Genomic DNA, 14,636 nt, shown 5'->3' with positions numbered 1-14,636 from the left:
ATTGAAATAGATATGAGGATATCTGCAAGCCAGTCCGAGAGAGGAGCATCATTAGAGGTTGTACACATGTAGGACTGTGTTTAATAAAATTCATTCTTTGAGGAGAGCTGGCTGCTTATGTAAACACAATAAACGGACAAATGTCAAACTTCCTTCCAGAGTTATTTACCTCTATGGCAGCGCTTTGTCCTCTTCTTGATCAGGAAAAGCATTTCTCATATACTGGACATTTCCAAGCTTTTGTTACGATGCAAGTAAGCAAGATTTGACACTGTACTGTAACTAAATGCATTGAAATTTAAAACCATATCACGCAGATGCCCTCCAGTCTGTTCTGACAGTCTCTCATTTCTAACAATCAAATGACTATTAGATTATTAGAAATCAAATGCAATCTTGACCTTCAAATTTAGAATCACCTGCAAATGTGTATCGTTATGCCGCTAGCACGATGCACTAGCACAAGCATTTACATATTAATAATAAAATATCATCACTACATTATTGTCACATAAAAAACCTTGTAGCTCCACAATGTCAACTTCCCAGGAACATCTTAATTTAAGAAACTATGAATGAGAAGGTGTCCCAGTCCTTTTGTCCATATGGTGTATTTCCTTTTGTATTTCTTAGCTGATAACCTACAGTATGTGTGGAGCCGAGGAAAGGCTGCCTTAAGTTAAATTAACTTCTTATATTCACTCTTGAAAATAAAGATGCCTCAAAGGGTTCTTTAGATTTTGGTTTGGTACGGAACCATGTTAATGATAGAGAAGTGTGAGTGTTACAGCCCTTTTCATCAAGTGAAGTTTCTTTAAACCTTTACAAGGTTCTTCACGCTCACACAGCTCCTTTATAAACACATCATATAACAGAACATAAACAGATTTTGAGCACCTTTATTATTACTTTAGTGTGCAATTACTATTTAAAGTAAATTTATTATTTAATCTTCCATTTATCTTCTGATACACCTTTTGTGTCAGGGTCATGGTGGAAGCCTACCTAGAATAATTGGTTGCAAAGCAGGAATACACTCTGAACCCCCCACCAGGCCATCCCAGGTTTATAGTTCAGTAAACTTCAAATGTTAACTTTTAGGCACATATTTAAATTAAAACACAGCTTCGTCTTCAAATCCCTGACTTCAGAATATGTTAATGTGAGCACAAAATGAGAAACTTATCATACAGTCGCATTTCCAAGTGGGACTGGCAAGGGTGACCCAGTAGGATGCCCTCTCCTAATCAGGCTCAGGCTTGATCTACATCTGAAGCAACAGTGGAGCAGATCCTAAGTGCTGCTGGGTGCTCCTGCTCTACTGTGAGGCTCTATGTGGAGGAGCTGTGACCTGGAAACCCCCCTCTCTCACACACACACACATGGACTCATCAGTGCTCCAGGACACAACGTTCTCACTGCGCTGACAGGCGAGCCGTTTAGGACGCCCACGTCCCTTAAGCCGCTGACTGGCATCTCCTGTCGACCTCCTAACAGCTCCATGCTGCTGTGAACGTTGACTCATAAACCAGTGAATCGCTCTTAATTTAGAGTCGCTCTTATCTATATCTCGGTCCAGTTTGGTGGCCAGTGAAGTAGATGCGATTTGAGACCTGGATTAATTCTAGGTTAAATATAGCGCGAAGGGAAAACTGGGCCACCAGGCAAGAAGCTCAATACAAGGAGAGGAGGAGAATCACTGAAGGAGAGAGTGAATCAGAGAAAGAGCAGAAAGAGTGCAAAGATTAGAAGAGTTCACAGGACCACTTCAGCATTTTTATTCATCTGTACTGAACACTCTGATACAACAGACAGTAACTTCCCTATGCTCAGAAAAGAACAGAAAGCTGCTGACTCAAATCACAATTAAAACTAGAAACAGTGGGCAGAGGTTGAGGGACTTTCTCAGGGGAACAAGGGGTATAGGTTTTCTGTTCTTATACTAAACACAGAGACACTGTATCAAACGTACTGTCTATAGCAAATGATTGTATGCTACAGATGTGACACTCACTGAGCAATTTACACTATACTAATACTGGGTAGAGCCTCCTTTTGCTCCTCATTTCTTCATGACGTGGACTGCACAAGATTCTGGCCCCTGTCTGCATGATAGCATCACACAACTCCTGCAATTCCTGCAGATTTTTCAGGTGCACCTTTATGCTCTGGATCTTCGTTCTACCACATCCTAACAGTGTTCTTTTGGATTCAGATTCAGTGACTGGGAAGACACTGAACTGAACATGGTCAAGTTAATGTAACCAGTTAAAGAGACTTTTGCTCTGTTACATGGTGCACCATCATACTGGAAATAGGCGTTAGAAGAGGAGTAAACTGTGGTCACAAAGTGTTACGCACGATCAGCAACAATACTCTAATAGGCAGTGCCAGATTGGTATTGACAACATTCCCCACACCATTACACCATCTCCACCAGCCTGGACTGCTGACACAAGGCAGAATTGGTCCACAAATTCTGGTCCTACCATCTTTGAGCCTCTTCAGAAATTGAGATCAGGCCATGTTTTCAGCCTTTAACTGTCCAGTTTTGGGAGTCTGTGCCTCAGCACTGCAGCCTCAGCTTTCTGTTCTTGGCTGACAGTAGTGAAACCTGATGTGATCTTCTACTGTTGTAGACCATCTACCTCAAGGTTAAATACACATTTTGTGTTCGGAGGTGCTTTTCTGCTGAGCACAACTGGGCAGAGCAGTTATCTGAGTTACTGTAGTCTTTCTATCAGCTCCAACCAGTCTGGCCATTCTCTGATCTTCTGATTAGATAATTGGATGGATGAGTAGGTGTACAGGTTTTCCTAATAAATTGCTTGATGAGTGTATAGAGACCAGACTAAAAATGATTGAGTATTCCTTTAATCAAGGTCTTGTGGAATCTTTTTTTTCCTCATGCTGCACATATCAATATTTGCTGAATCAACATTGTCTGATGCACTGGCACCAGGAAACACACATGGTACTTCTTCTGTAAACAGTTCTTAAGCGTTGTAGAAACGAGTGAGCTTCCTTCCGGTGAATTTTCCTAAGAAGTGATACATTGAGTGTTTATTTCTAATGAACTTATAAAGCGAGAAAGAATACACTCTCCAGTTATATCCGCCACAGCTGCAGAGATAATTGCAGAGGATCAGGGAGCGAGGTGATTAAAGAGAGAATGAGGGGACACACCGCAGACAGCTTTGGTTTAAAAATAAGTCACTCCACCATGCTGTGCTGTCCTATTGTTTATGAAGAGATTGTTTTCTCTCTGTGTGAAGTCCTACTGCTGGCTGGTACCCCGACACAAAGAGACGCTCTGTTTGTCCGTGTCTGAAGGACCCTTCAATACACTAATGAGAGCTGCAGACTGTGTGTTAGTGTGTGTGTGTGTGTGTGTTTCTCATACACAGGGGAAGTGAGAAAGGGCCAAGAAGATGTGCCATGACATTTCACACAGCGGAAATAATGTTGTTGAGAGAGGCTAGGCTATTAAAGTGATTTGAGATCAGGATGCAACTTCCTCAGTTAGGCTTAAACAGAACAAGCTGGTTCTACAACAGTGGAAAAGGCCAACATTTACCTGAGAGCAGTTAAATAATGAGAGCATTGTGTTAGCATTATGTGTGTTTGGGTGTGATTGAAACAGCTGATCAACTTCCTGAGAGCCCCTACACCCTGTAATGTTGAAAATTTTAGAGGATTATTTGGAACCACTTACTTGACCACACCCTGTGTGTTCCTCAGCACAGAGGCAGCGAAGCTCTGGGTCACGCCGACCAGGCTGGTGCCATCCACCTCCACGATCTGATCATTCACCTTAATCCTAAAGAACAAGAGAGTGATACAGTAAGAGGATCTCTTTAGCAGGATACCTATTCCTAGTGAGAGTAGCAATCATAGTGTGGAGGCACATTAGGACAGGAAAGGCAGAGGCTCTGGGCTTGCGGCAGTTGGTCAATGGCTGAAAGTGGGTCACTAACCCACTCGTGTGCCTGTTCAGTTTCCTCACAGCCTCCCTACAGTTTTTATATAAACTACTTACTGCTGCCTTAAGAAAGCAGCCAGCCTCTGGTTACTTTCTCTCTAACAGCCAGGCTTTGTAATTCCTCACTGTTTGATAAAATAGTGACAATGACACACACTCCTCTCCTCGAAATTAAGCTGCTGGCAAATCCACTTTGTTATGTAGACAAGCAGGTGGCAGCACACTTGCCAGACAGAATTTTAATGCGTTTTCTATGAGTCTGGCATAAACAGAGTGCGACCTTCAAAGGCCTTCTGCACCCTTGCCTTAATACTGAGCAAGCAATCAACAGCTTTACGTAAAAGAGTAGGAAACGAGGGCTGCTGCAGGCAGAGACTATTCAGTGCTGCCTGTCCCACACTGCACTGTGAAACTGACAGCAGGGGAAAAGCCAGCCAGAGAGTTAATGTAGGATGGAGGAAATTACATTCTGGGAACTGAATGGTCTCCGCCTACTGCCCCAAACCTAAGGGCAGTCCTTTCAGACACACGCTAATCTTTTGCCAGGGGCATCTTCCTTTATATTTCATCAAGATTTATCAAGATGCTGTGGTATAACCTGAGACAGGCTGTGAATGCAAGACATCCCAAAAATAATGATTGAATAAAAAACATTTGCATGCGGGATGATCCAATGTTCCTAATCAGACGTTATTCTTAGTTAAAATCTACAGGAAATGTTTGGCGGAGCGGACTGCGACTAAAGTGGTACAAGTTAAATTCAAGGATTTTTTTCTAGCCTGTACAACTGTTGCTGTGTTTTTAGGCCTCTCACAATAATTACATCATCGTCTTATCAAACATATGACCTAAAACTTTTTTGATGACCATTGCGTTTAATGTCTGGTATTCTTAATACTTAAAATTTCATTGCTTTTTGAAAGGGTGTAATTGCATTATTATGTCAATATATTATAGTTGTATCACTGGCATAAAATGGTCTTAAAATGAAATTGTCAGTTAAATATATTATGTTTGTCCAAGATACCAATCAGACCACATTTGATAACCTGGATTAATTAGTAATTCCAAAGGGATAATAATAATCTTGCAAGAAAGAGCCTGCATGATTCAGCCCCAAATGAATCATGTGAATTCTAGGATTCATACAGACACACAGAACACTTATGTGGAATATCTGCAGTTGGCCACAGTCCTCACACCGCACAAAATGATGATGCGATTTGTTTGAGGCCTCAAATACATACTACAACCTTCTGCCAAAAAAAATATTGCCAATGGCAACTGTTAATGCAAACCCTGCTCACAATAAACTGTATACTGTGCAGTCCTACTAGATGCTCATGCAACACAAGACACTTAAAGACTTGAAATGCTTTCTTCTTTTTCTGGACTGGAACTCGATATACAGCGATCTCTCCTATGTCTCCACAAACGCTAATACCGCCCACATGTTCTCATGTGGTTGGAGCTGATCCCAATACTGTTAATATTCTCCTGTAGCAAGCTCCTTAGCTCTGCCTTAATCCTGTTAGTGGCAGTCAAAGTTACCCAAGCTGAGTGCAGTGTTGACATGTAGGTAACCTGCTGTGAGATGGGCTCTCCTCCCTACATGGCCTGTGCCTGGCCATCACCCATGGAGGACTCAAGCCTCTTGAGCTGCAGCCGCTGATAAAATCCCAAAGCCTTTCCTCAGATTTCAGGCCCAGAGCTAATCTCCGCTCCCCCCATAGAGGAAGCTGTCTGGGAATGGATGCAGTGGTGCAGAGCAAGGGTCTGTGAACTCTTCCTAACCCTTCATCTCTTTGGACTCCTTATCCCCTTTTTCCCCTCCTTCACCTCATCTCTTCCCTGTCCTCCTTACCTTCCATCTCTCTCCGCTGCACCACCTTCGATAACAGTCTTGACGAAGATGCCCAGCTTCTCCAAGCCGGCATCCGCACCGACTCCCATTCCGATAATGCTGATGCCTAGGCCATCGTCATCTAGAGAGCAAAGAGATGATTCAGAGACATGATTTACGGCAGCAAGTGGTAATCTGAAGCAAGGCACAAACTGTGACTCGACTAAGAAACTTGTCTGTGAAAGAATGGTGGCATGGAGGGCTTGATTGATCATTAAGTCAACCACAACGCATGGGCATGCACAGGTTTCCACCTTTTTAAGATCAAATAAACAGCAGAAACTCAGTCTCACAGTAGCGACATTATAGCAATATATATTCACAAGGCACTTTATTAGGAATACTATACTAATACTTGGTAGGGCCTTAAAACTGCCTGAACTACCTGTGGCATGGGTTCCCCATTCTGCCCAATGTTGACATGAAAGCATCACACAATTCCTGTAGATTTCTGAGGATCACATTCATGCTGCAAATCTCCAGTTCTACCACATCCTGATGGATTCAGACTCTGGAATGCCCCTGAAGAACACTGAACCCATTGTCATGTATGTTTTGTGAAATGGTGCCATTAGAAGATGGATGCTATGTGGCCAATAAGTGTTGCACATAATCAGCAACCATACTTAAACAGGCTGCAGCATTCAAGTGATTATTAATTGGTATTAACTGACCCAAAGTGTGCCCAGAAAACATTCCTCACACTATAACACCATCTCCACCAGCCTGGTCTGTTAACACAAAGCAGGTTGGGTCCATGAATTCATGCTGACCCTACCATCTGTGTGCCTCAGCAAAGAATCATCAGACAAGGCTATGTTTTTCCAGTCTTCAGCTGTCCAGTTCTGGGGAGCCTGGGCCTCAGCACAGCGGCCTCAGCTTTCTGTTCTTGGCTGACAGAAGTGAAACCAGACGTGGTCTTCTGCTGCTGTAGCTTGTTCACCTCAGTGTATTTGGAGATGCTTTTCTGCTCACCATAATTGTACAGAATGGTTGTCTGATTTACCATAGCCTTTCTGTCAGCTCCAACCAGTCTGGCTATTCTCAGTTGACCTCTCTTTTCTAGGCATTTTCATAATAAGCTCTTATTTTGTTACCATTCGTTTGCATTCATCCAAAAAGTTGGAATTTGTAATTCAATTGAAATGCAATAAATAAATAAATAAATCTGTTCAGCCTGTATTGCTTTTATGTAGTTAAACAGATTACAGAGTTCTGCAGTGCCACAAACAAGCTTTAACCTTATCGTTAAAAGATTCTAACCAAAAAAGTCCAAAAACGTTTTTAAAACATCAGTCAGATTTACATAGACATCTTAAGTTAAATGGTCAGCCAATATTATCATCCAATATACACTACATAGACAAAAGTATTGGGACATCTGCTCATTCATTGTACTTCTGAAATCAAGCTAATCAGGTATACTAATCCAACAAGTACTGGATGGAGCACCATCATTTCAGAAAACACAGTTCCACTGCTCCACAGCTGAATGCTGGTGGGGCTTTAGACACCCCTAGCCCATGCTTCATTAAAAGGAGTGTCCAAAAACATTTGGACATATAGTGTTCACAGGTCTGACTCCAATTCAAACAGAGCATTTGAACAGTTCTGCAAGACTTAAGTACATTTAACAAACTCCCTAATAGTAGCTGTACGCATGGCACTGTTTCAGGACTTCCTGACTGAAGCATCAACAATTTACATAATTTATACAAGCATTTACACAGCATAGGCCAACACCATGTAACTGCACACATTTGAAACCCTACAGTAAACCTCAATAAATCTTTCAGTACAGTGTTGAAGAGAATATTCACCCTTTTCCAGCTCCACTGGGAAAAGTTCCAGTTTCTCCACCCTCTTCTCCAGTTCATATTCCGCTGAGGATGCCACCGGATCCACCTCCTCGTTTCTGCGATCATAATCCTCATTTGAGTAGGTATTAAAAACCTGGAGACAGAAACAGATAGAGCTTATCTCAACACATGGGGTCATATTACGAGCACAGTTGTGAATGTAGAACAGGAGATTTATTCCTTTATTTCAGCCTCTGAAGACCAAGCGCAGCATGGCATTGTGAATCACAGGGCTTGTGGCAATAACATTTCTCAGATGTATGGAGCAGGTCATAAAACTAGGATACTATATCTTCACTTATACAGAGCATCATTCTACCCCAAACACTCACTTCCACCAGCCCCCACTAAATATGACTGGTGGGGGAGAAGGATTATGATTAGTGAAGAGGGTTGAGGGGGGCTGTAAAACGTTGTCACTGTTGATTTGTGCACCGGAACTGACCCCCTAACATTGCTCATCCACTGAAACACAAACAGTCACTTCCCATTCCGTCAGAGAAAGTGACGGAGCTGAGCGGTGGGGTGTGAAGGGGTTGTCACGCAACGCTGCCTCACCCACCCATGGCATCTCACACACGCCTCGCCCTCATGCCAACACGCAGCACGACTGCTTCCCCTTCACCTGGCTCTGCTGGGCAGTAGGGGTGTACACTTCTGCTCTGTCCTTGATTTGATTCTTTAGGAAGTGATTCAGTGCATCTTCAAATCTCAAACATCACTGCAGATTCAGTCTGATTTAATTCTGCTACGATTCAGAATCATGTTTAAAAACAAATAGTGACTAGAGGAGCTATTTACAGCACGGGCAGCACACTGTGGTCATGGAGGGTCAATGCCCAGCATGGTTCGGTGATTTTCCAGCTCTTAACACACCAATTAGACTTCGCTGAGGTGTGTTTGAGTAGTAAAATCCCTTAATTGTGCAGGTATCTGATCCTCACAACATGATTTTCACAGAACATTAAACAAACTACAATGCCAAATTTACTTAGAAATGTTATGTTGGGTGGTTTACCTGCACCAATATTGATAATCTATATGATACTGTTTCGAAGTCAAAGTCATTATACATTTGTAATAATTTTTAATAAATGTAATAACTGTGCACTCAGTATTCTGTAGTTTTCTTCATTTGACAACACAGCATTCCCAGCACATCAGTTAAGGTGTAAAATGTTTCTTGCTCCTGAGCTCCTTGCTTTCCTTACCATCGGGTGGTGGAATTCTTGCCTAAAGGGCATGTTTTTCATGTGCATTTAATAAGCTGAGAGATATAGAACCGCCATCTGAAGCTGTGAAAGAACCAGTAAACCTCAAATATGACAATTCGCCCAGGTTATATGGTACAGGAGCAGCAAGATAGGAACTACGCTCCCCATCATTTACATTTAGGGCATTTAGCAGACGCTCTTATCCAGAGCGACTTACAAAAGTGCTTCACTATTTACTCAAGAAAAACCTCAGCTAGTTTGAATAGACTAAAAATTCAAAGATACCTCCAAGCTTAAAGACTACTAAACACAAGTCTATATGGAGACCATAATACTCTACTATTCGCCAAAGTATTCTAAGGTGGGTGGGTCTTCAGTCTGCTTTTGAAGACAGTGAGCAACTCTGCTGTTTGGCACCCAGGGGAAGTTCGTTCCACCACTGCGGTGCCAGGACAGAAAAAAGCCTGGATGCTTGTCTTCCGTCTTCCATTTTAAGAGACCATCACAGGTCAGCAGAACATCAACATGACTTTGAAGATGTTATTTTAAGGTAAAAATGTTACATAATGCTGCTTTAAGGTGAGCGCCATCCAAAATGACCTCACTCTACAGTTTGACACTAAAGAGCTAACATTAGCCATAACTACAGCACTTCTGGCCTCTGCTTTCCCAACACGTAAGCCTGCTCACCTCTGCTGCACAATGCTATGTCAGTGAATGGCCTTGCTCCCAGAATAGATGTACAAAAAGCCCTACGACAATGTCCTCACACTGACGATTACAAGAAAACCATGAAATCAGCATTAAAGAGCAACATTCACCAACACCTGCTGCAGGTGTGTGAGCTCCTGGCTACCGTCTTTCAGCGAATTAGTGTGCCGCATTCACCTCAAGGCAGCTGTCGAGGCAACCATGTCCAGCTTTACAATGAGAAACATCATTTCATTTAAGTTCTGACAAGTTGCAATTAAGTCAAGGCAACCTGAATGCTTATTAAAAAAAATTAAAACCCCTGTGGCGGAACAACCTGTGCAGAAAGAGGTGTTTCGAAACACAGAGACTCAGTAACTGCACTGAAAATGATGAAACTGAAGAAAGTACTGAGGGAGCAGTTCTGAAGGAGCGATATAAGAGCGGCGCTGTCACTGTGAACTTCCCATCATCAATAATGCAGCCTGATCAACCACTATGCATTATTGAGCGGCCACATTGCTGAACAATAGATTAGCTGTTACAATGCATATTAGCTTCTTCATCTGTTTTATTCCCTCTGCCATAGATTGTGGTGGGCTGAGCAATGTGATGCATGCTGGAGAACTGTCTGTCGCGAGGCAGAGGGACAGAAGGACAGAGAGCACAGGCTGTAAAAGGCTGTAAATTTGCCCAATGCTGTTACAGTGCTGCAGCAGAGGCAAAGTCATAGGCAAAGATGGTTTGTTATGTTTGACAACACAACTAGGGATGCACCAACATACAGGACCCATACTGCTTCCGATATTAATGATGTATTTGACACTGTTTCTTAAAGTCAAAGTCAATCCAAACTGTAACATCTCTCAGTATTTAGGAGTTTTACGCTATGTAGAAATGTTGAACATGGCTGCATAATCAATCATCTCAATATCAGTTAAATATGGAATAAACACTGTCATTGCGGACTGGGATTACCGCACAGACCATATTCAGCATGAGAATGTAGGATCTGTGGCTCAAACAAGGCTTGTGTAGGCTTGAACAATGCTCTCCCATGTGAAGAGCAACTAGCTTTCGAGTTTAACTAAATGCTCGAAGGTGAGATTTTAAACGGATCGCCTGAAAAAAGCTGTCCACGGAATGCTATGGCAACACATTCAGGGTCTCAGCCTCGATGGCGCCTGGGTACTGATCCCTGTTGCTCATTTTCATTTAGCTGTATCCACTATCCAACCACCAATGGTGCCTAGTTCGTTTTTAGCCTAAGCTTCAGCCTTTACCTGTTGTTTACACATTCTACAAATATCTGAAATATAAAAAAAAAAAAAAAAAACACCTGATGCCTTTCCGTCACACAGAGCAAACTTTAACACTGGCTTTACCATGCGTGAGGTCCATATTACCATCTAGAATTCGAACTGCAGCGTCCTGTGGCCTCATGCAGAGCTGCAGTCACTCAGAAAATACACATTACATGATCTGACCAGCTCTCAGGATCGGCTCAATTTGAGAAATATCGTCAGATTATCGATTCCATATTGGGCTGAAAATTAGCGATACAGAATTTATGTCCATATCGTGTAGTCTTAATGTTGAAGGAGAACAAATAAGAGCTAGTATCAGATTGGTTATCAAAATATATGCTGTTTATTCCTCAATCCAGTCTGACCTTAGTTACTATGGATGAATATGGATGCAGAGAATACATGGTGTATGGCATGCAAGAGAGCTCTGGGGTAAAGATAGAATGAAAGAGAAATGGAAGGCACAAGTGTGGAACAGAGCAATAAAGAGAGCGAGAAAGGTAGTGTGTCTTGATGTGAGAGAGGGGATGATCGAGATATATAGAGAGAGAGTGAGAAAGAGAGAGAGAGAGAGAGAGAGATGGGGGAATCATGCAGTAGCACTCCCTTGAGGGTACGCTGCTCTGATGGTGGGGTCTAATGTGATTCGCACATTCGCTGAGTCGACGAGCTCTCCTGTCAGTGGAGCGATACCAGAACATTCCACACACCATTAAGTAAATTCCCCTGTTCTCTCCCGCGTCTGTCCGCCTACAGCCACAGTGCCCACCGCCAACTAAAAATGGCACTCTAGCTCACTGTCTGCTGTCCAGCAGCCAGACGAGGCAACTGTCAGAGCTTCATTGGGTCTGCCAGGGACACAGTGGGCAACATTCTGAGGTGAGAGCAGTCTGCACTGACCATCATGGTTCACATATCACAGTGGTCTACACTGATGAACAAGGTGAAGGTGCAATGTACGCTTCTAAAGTATGATACAATTCAAAAATGACCCAGAGGCTTCCACAGGGCATAGACCTGGATCCTGTTTGGGCTTGTAAATGATCCTACATAATCGCAAGCCTATAAAACAGCTCTTCTTTATCTATTAGCATCTATTAACAGATACTGTTCCGGGAGCACTAGTTTCAGCAACCTAATTCAACTGCAGTGAAAAGCAATGACATACAGAAAAATATCATTACCCTAAACATCCAAGCGCGTGCAGAGCAGTAAAACAGTCCTTGGTATATTACAAGATTACACGTGTTTTGATTTTCAGCAGGTCTAAACATAAGATGGAAAAGACCATTGGAGAACATTGCATCTGCTTATTAGTGGCATATTAGAGTTTCTGAAAGCAATTTTGTTGTCTTTTTCTATGCGCTTTGGAAAGTCAATGAAGAAGGCACTGTACTGTACTACTTGACAGGAAACACCAGCAATGTTTTAACCTTTTAAGGCCTGAACTATTAAAAATTACCAGACACTTTGCATATATCATTTTATTTTCTATCATATTTGATACATCTAAAATGATTGCAGTTTTTGTAATGTATATATGTATATATGTATGACCTGCAGAAAGCTGGGACCAATGTTACAAAGGCTATCGTCAGTAACACACTACGCCGCCAGGGACTCAGATCTTGCAGTGCCAGACGTGTTCCCCTGCTTAAGCCAGTACATATCCGGGCACGTCTGAAGTTTGCTAGAGAGCATTTGGATGTTCCGGAAGAGTATTGGGAGAATGTCTTATGCTCAGATGAAACCAAAGTAGAAATGTTTGGTACAAACACAACTTGTTGTGTTTGGAGGAGAGTGAATGCCGAGTTGCATCCAAAGAACACCATACCAACTGTGAAGCATGGGGGTGGCAACATCATGCTTTGGGGCTGTTTCTCTGCAAAGGGACTAGGACGTCTGGTCCGTGTACATGAAAGAATGAATGGGGCCATGTATTGTGAGATTTTGGGTGCAAACCTCCTTCCATCAGCAAGGGCATTGAAGATGAAACGTGGCTGGGTCTTTAAGCATGACAATGATCCCAAGCACACTGCCAGGGCAATAAAGGAGTGGCTTCGTAAGAAGCATTTCAAGGTCCTGGAGTGGCCTAGCCAGTCTCCAGATCTCAACCCCATAGAAAACCTTTGGAGGGAGTTGAAAGTATTGAGATGAACTTTTGTTATTGACCAAATACTTATTTTCCACCATTATTTGCAAATAAATTCTTTAAAAATCAGACAATGTGATTTTCAGACTTTTTTTTCTCATTTTGTCTCTCATAGTTGAGGTCTACATATGATGTCAATTACAGGCCTCTCTCATCTCTTTAAGTGGGAGAACTTGCACAATTGGTGACTGGCTAAATACTTTTTCCCCCACTGTAATTTATTATTTTTATTACATATTATTGTTATTATTTATACATTTGTAATCATCATTATTTCAGGTAACATTATTTCAGACACTGATGCCGCAGAAGTCTTAAAAAAACTCAAATATGTAGCAAAATGATACATTTGGCTTTAAATACTGGGGTTTAAGGGTTCAAATACTGTGAAATTTGCGGAACAAAATGTAAACTAGTTACATACTCCACACATGCTCGAAACCAGCTGTCTGTAGTGTTTTACACAAGATGTTGATCCTTAAAATGCTCTAAAACAGAATAGAAAGATTTCAGGGTTTCTATTGGCTGTAGAACAAATATTGCACAAGAATGCAAAAGATAAACAGGTTCTCTGCATTATTAACTCATGACTGAACTCCACTGTGAAAATGGAGTTTATAAGACCCAGTGAAAGTATCCAGTGCCTTCTTGGTTCCAGAGCTTTTCTTCGAATAAACATTCATTTGACACTCTAGTAGCCACTGACAGTAATATCTGCAATCAGCGAAACCACCTAACTGCCTTTGTTGACAGGTCTCAGGTTCGGTCCCTTTCATGGTGAGAACCTGAAAGCTGAAACATGGTGAGTCTGAAAGCTCAGATCCAGCTCAGCTCAAACTGCTCATAATGACTGCCAGCACTTCTCCTATCTTCTCATCACTTCTCCGCTATCAGTTGTTCTTCCACTCCTCTTGAACCATCCATCTTTTGTCTTCTCATCATAAATCAGCTTCTCATCACCATTTCCAGTTTCTCACATACATTCCACACCACAATCTAATCAGTGAAGTATTGCTTAAAACCACACTGTGGCCTACGAAAGCCTTCTCAGCCCACAGCAGTGTTCTGAATGAAGGCCAAGAACAGTGAGTTTTGTTAACTGTAACGAAGGCGGTTAATGGTGAGGCACAGATCTTCTGCTCTTCTGCATTACTAGTATGATTTCTCAATGTTAAATAAAGGGCATTGAACATATGTTTCTATTTAACTGATATTTCAAATCAATATTTGATAAAGACTAGATTGTATTCAGGTAAAGCAGAATGGTATTTTGGGCTACTGCACATGTATATCTGCTTGTTACGTTGTGGTTTCTTTTCTGTTATTTTAGTTTTAGTCATTTCCAGTTCCCACCCATTAGTTAGGACCACCATTATCACACAAAGCTACTAGTGCTGGGAGGGCGAAGGGTGAAGTGCTTCCTCCAAGACACATAAAACCAGCCACCACATATTTTCTAATGCAACATCATTGAACAGCTCATTGTGCTTGAAGAAGAAGAACAAACAAAATCAAAATCCTCAGTGTGA

General features: G+C 42.0%; 1 protein-coding gene across 5 annotated transcripts in view; it reads right to left on the bottom strand.

The window, feature by feature from the left end:
* The window catches only part of ppp1r9a (protein phosphatase 1, regulatory subunit 9A), a 59,079-nt gene that overhangs the window by 25,910 nt on the left and 18,533 nt on the right, over positions 1 to 14,636 (bottom strand). For all 5 annotated transcript variants that reach the window (XM_072676106.1, XM_072676108.1, XM_072676109.1 and 2 more), the window contains exons 3-5: positions 7,706 to 7,838; positions 5,847 to 5,967; positions 3,716 to 3,820 (exon numbers count right to left, since the gene is read on the bottom strand). In XM_072676106.1, the coding sequence (XP_072532207.1) occupies positions 3,716 to 3,820; positions 5,847 to 5,967; positions 7,706 to 7,838 (359 nt within the window). The remainder of the gene's footprint in view (positions 1 to 3,715; positions 3,821 to 5,846; positions 5,968 to 7,705; positions 7,839 to 14,636) is intronic.

This window comes from Salminus brasiliensis, chromosome 3 (assembly GCF_030463535.1).
Source record: "Salminus brasiliensis chromosome 3, fSalBra1.hap2, whole genome shotgun sequence".
In the NCBI taxonomy this organism is placed as follows: Eukaryota; Metazoa; Chordata; class Actinopteri; order Characiformes; family Bryconidae; genus Salminus; species Salminus brasiliensis.
This window is presented reverse-complemented; position numbering and strand designations above follow the sequence as displayed.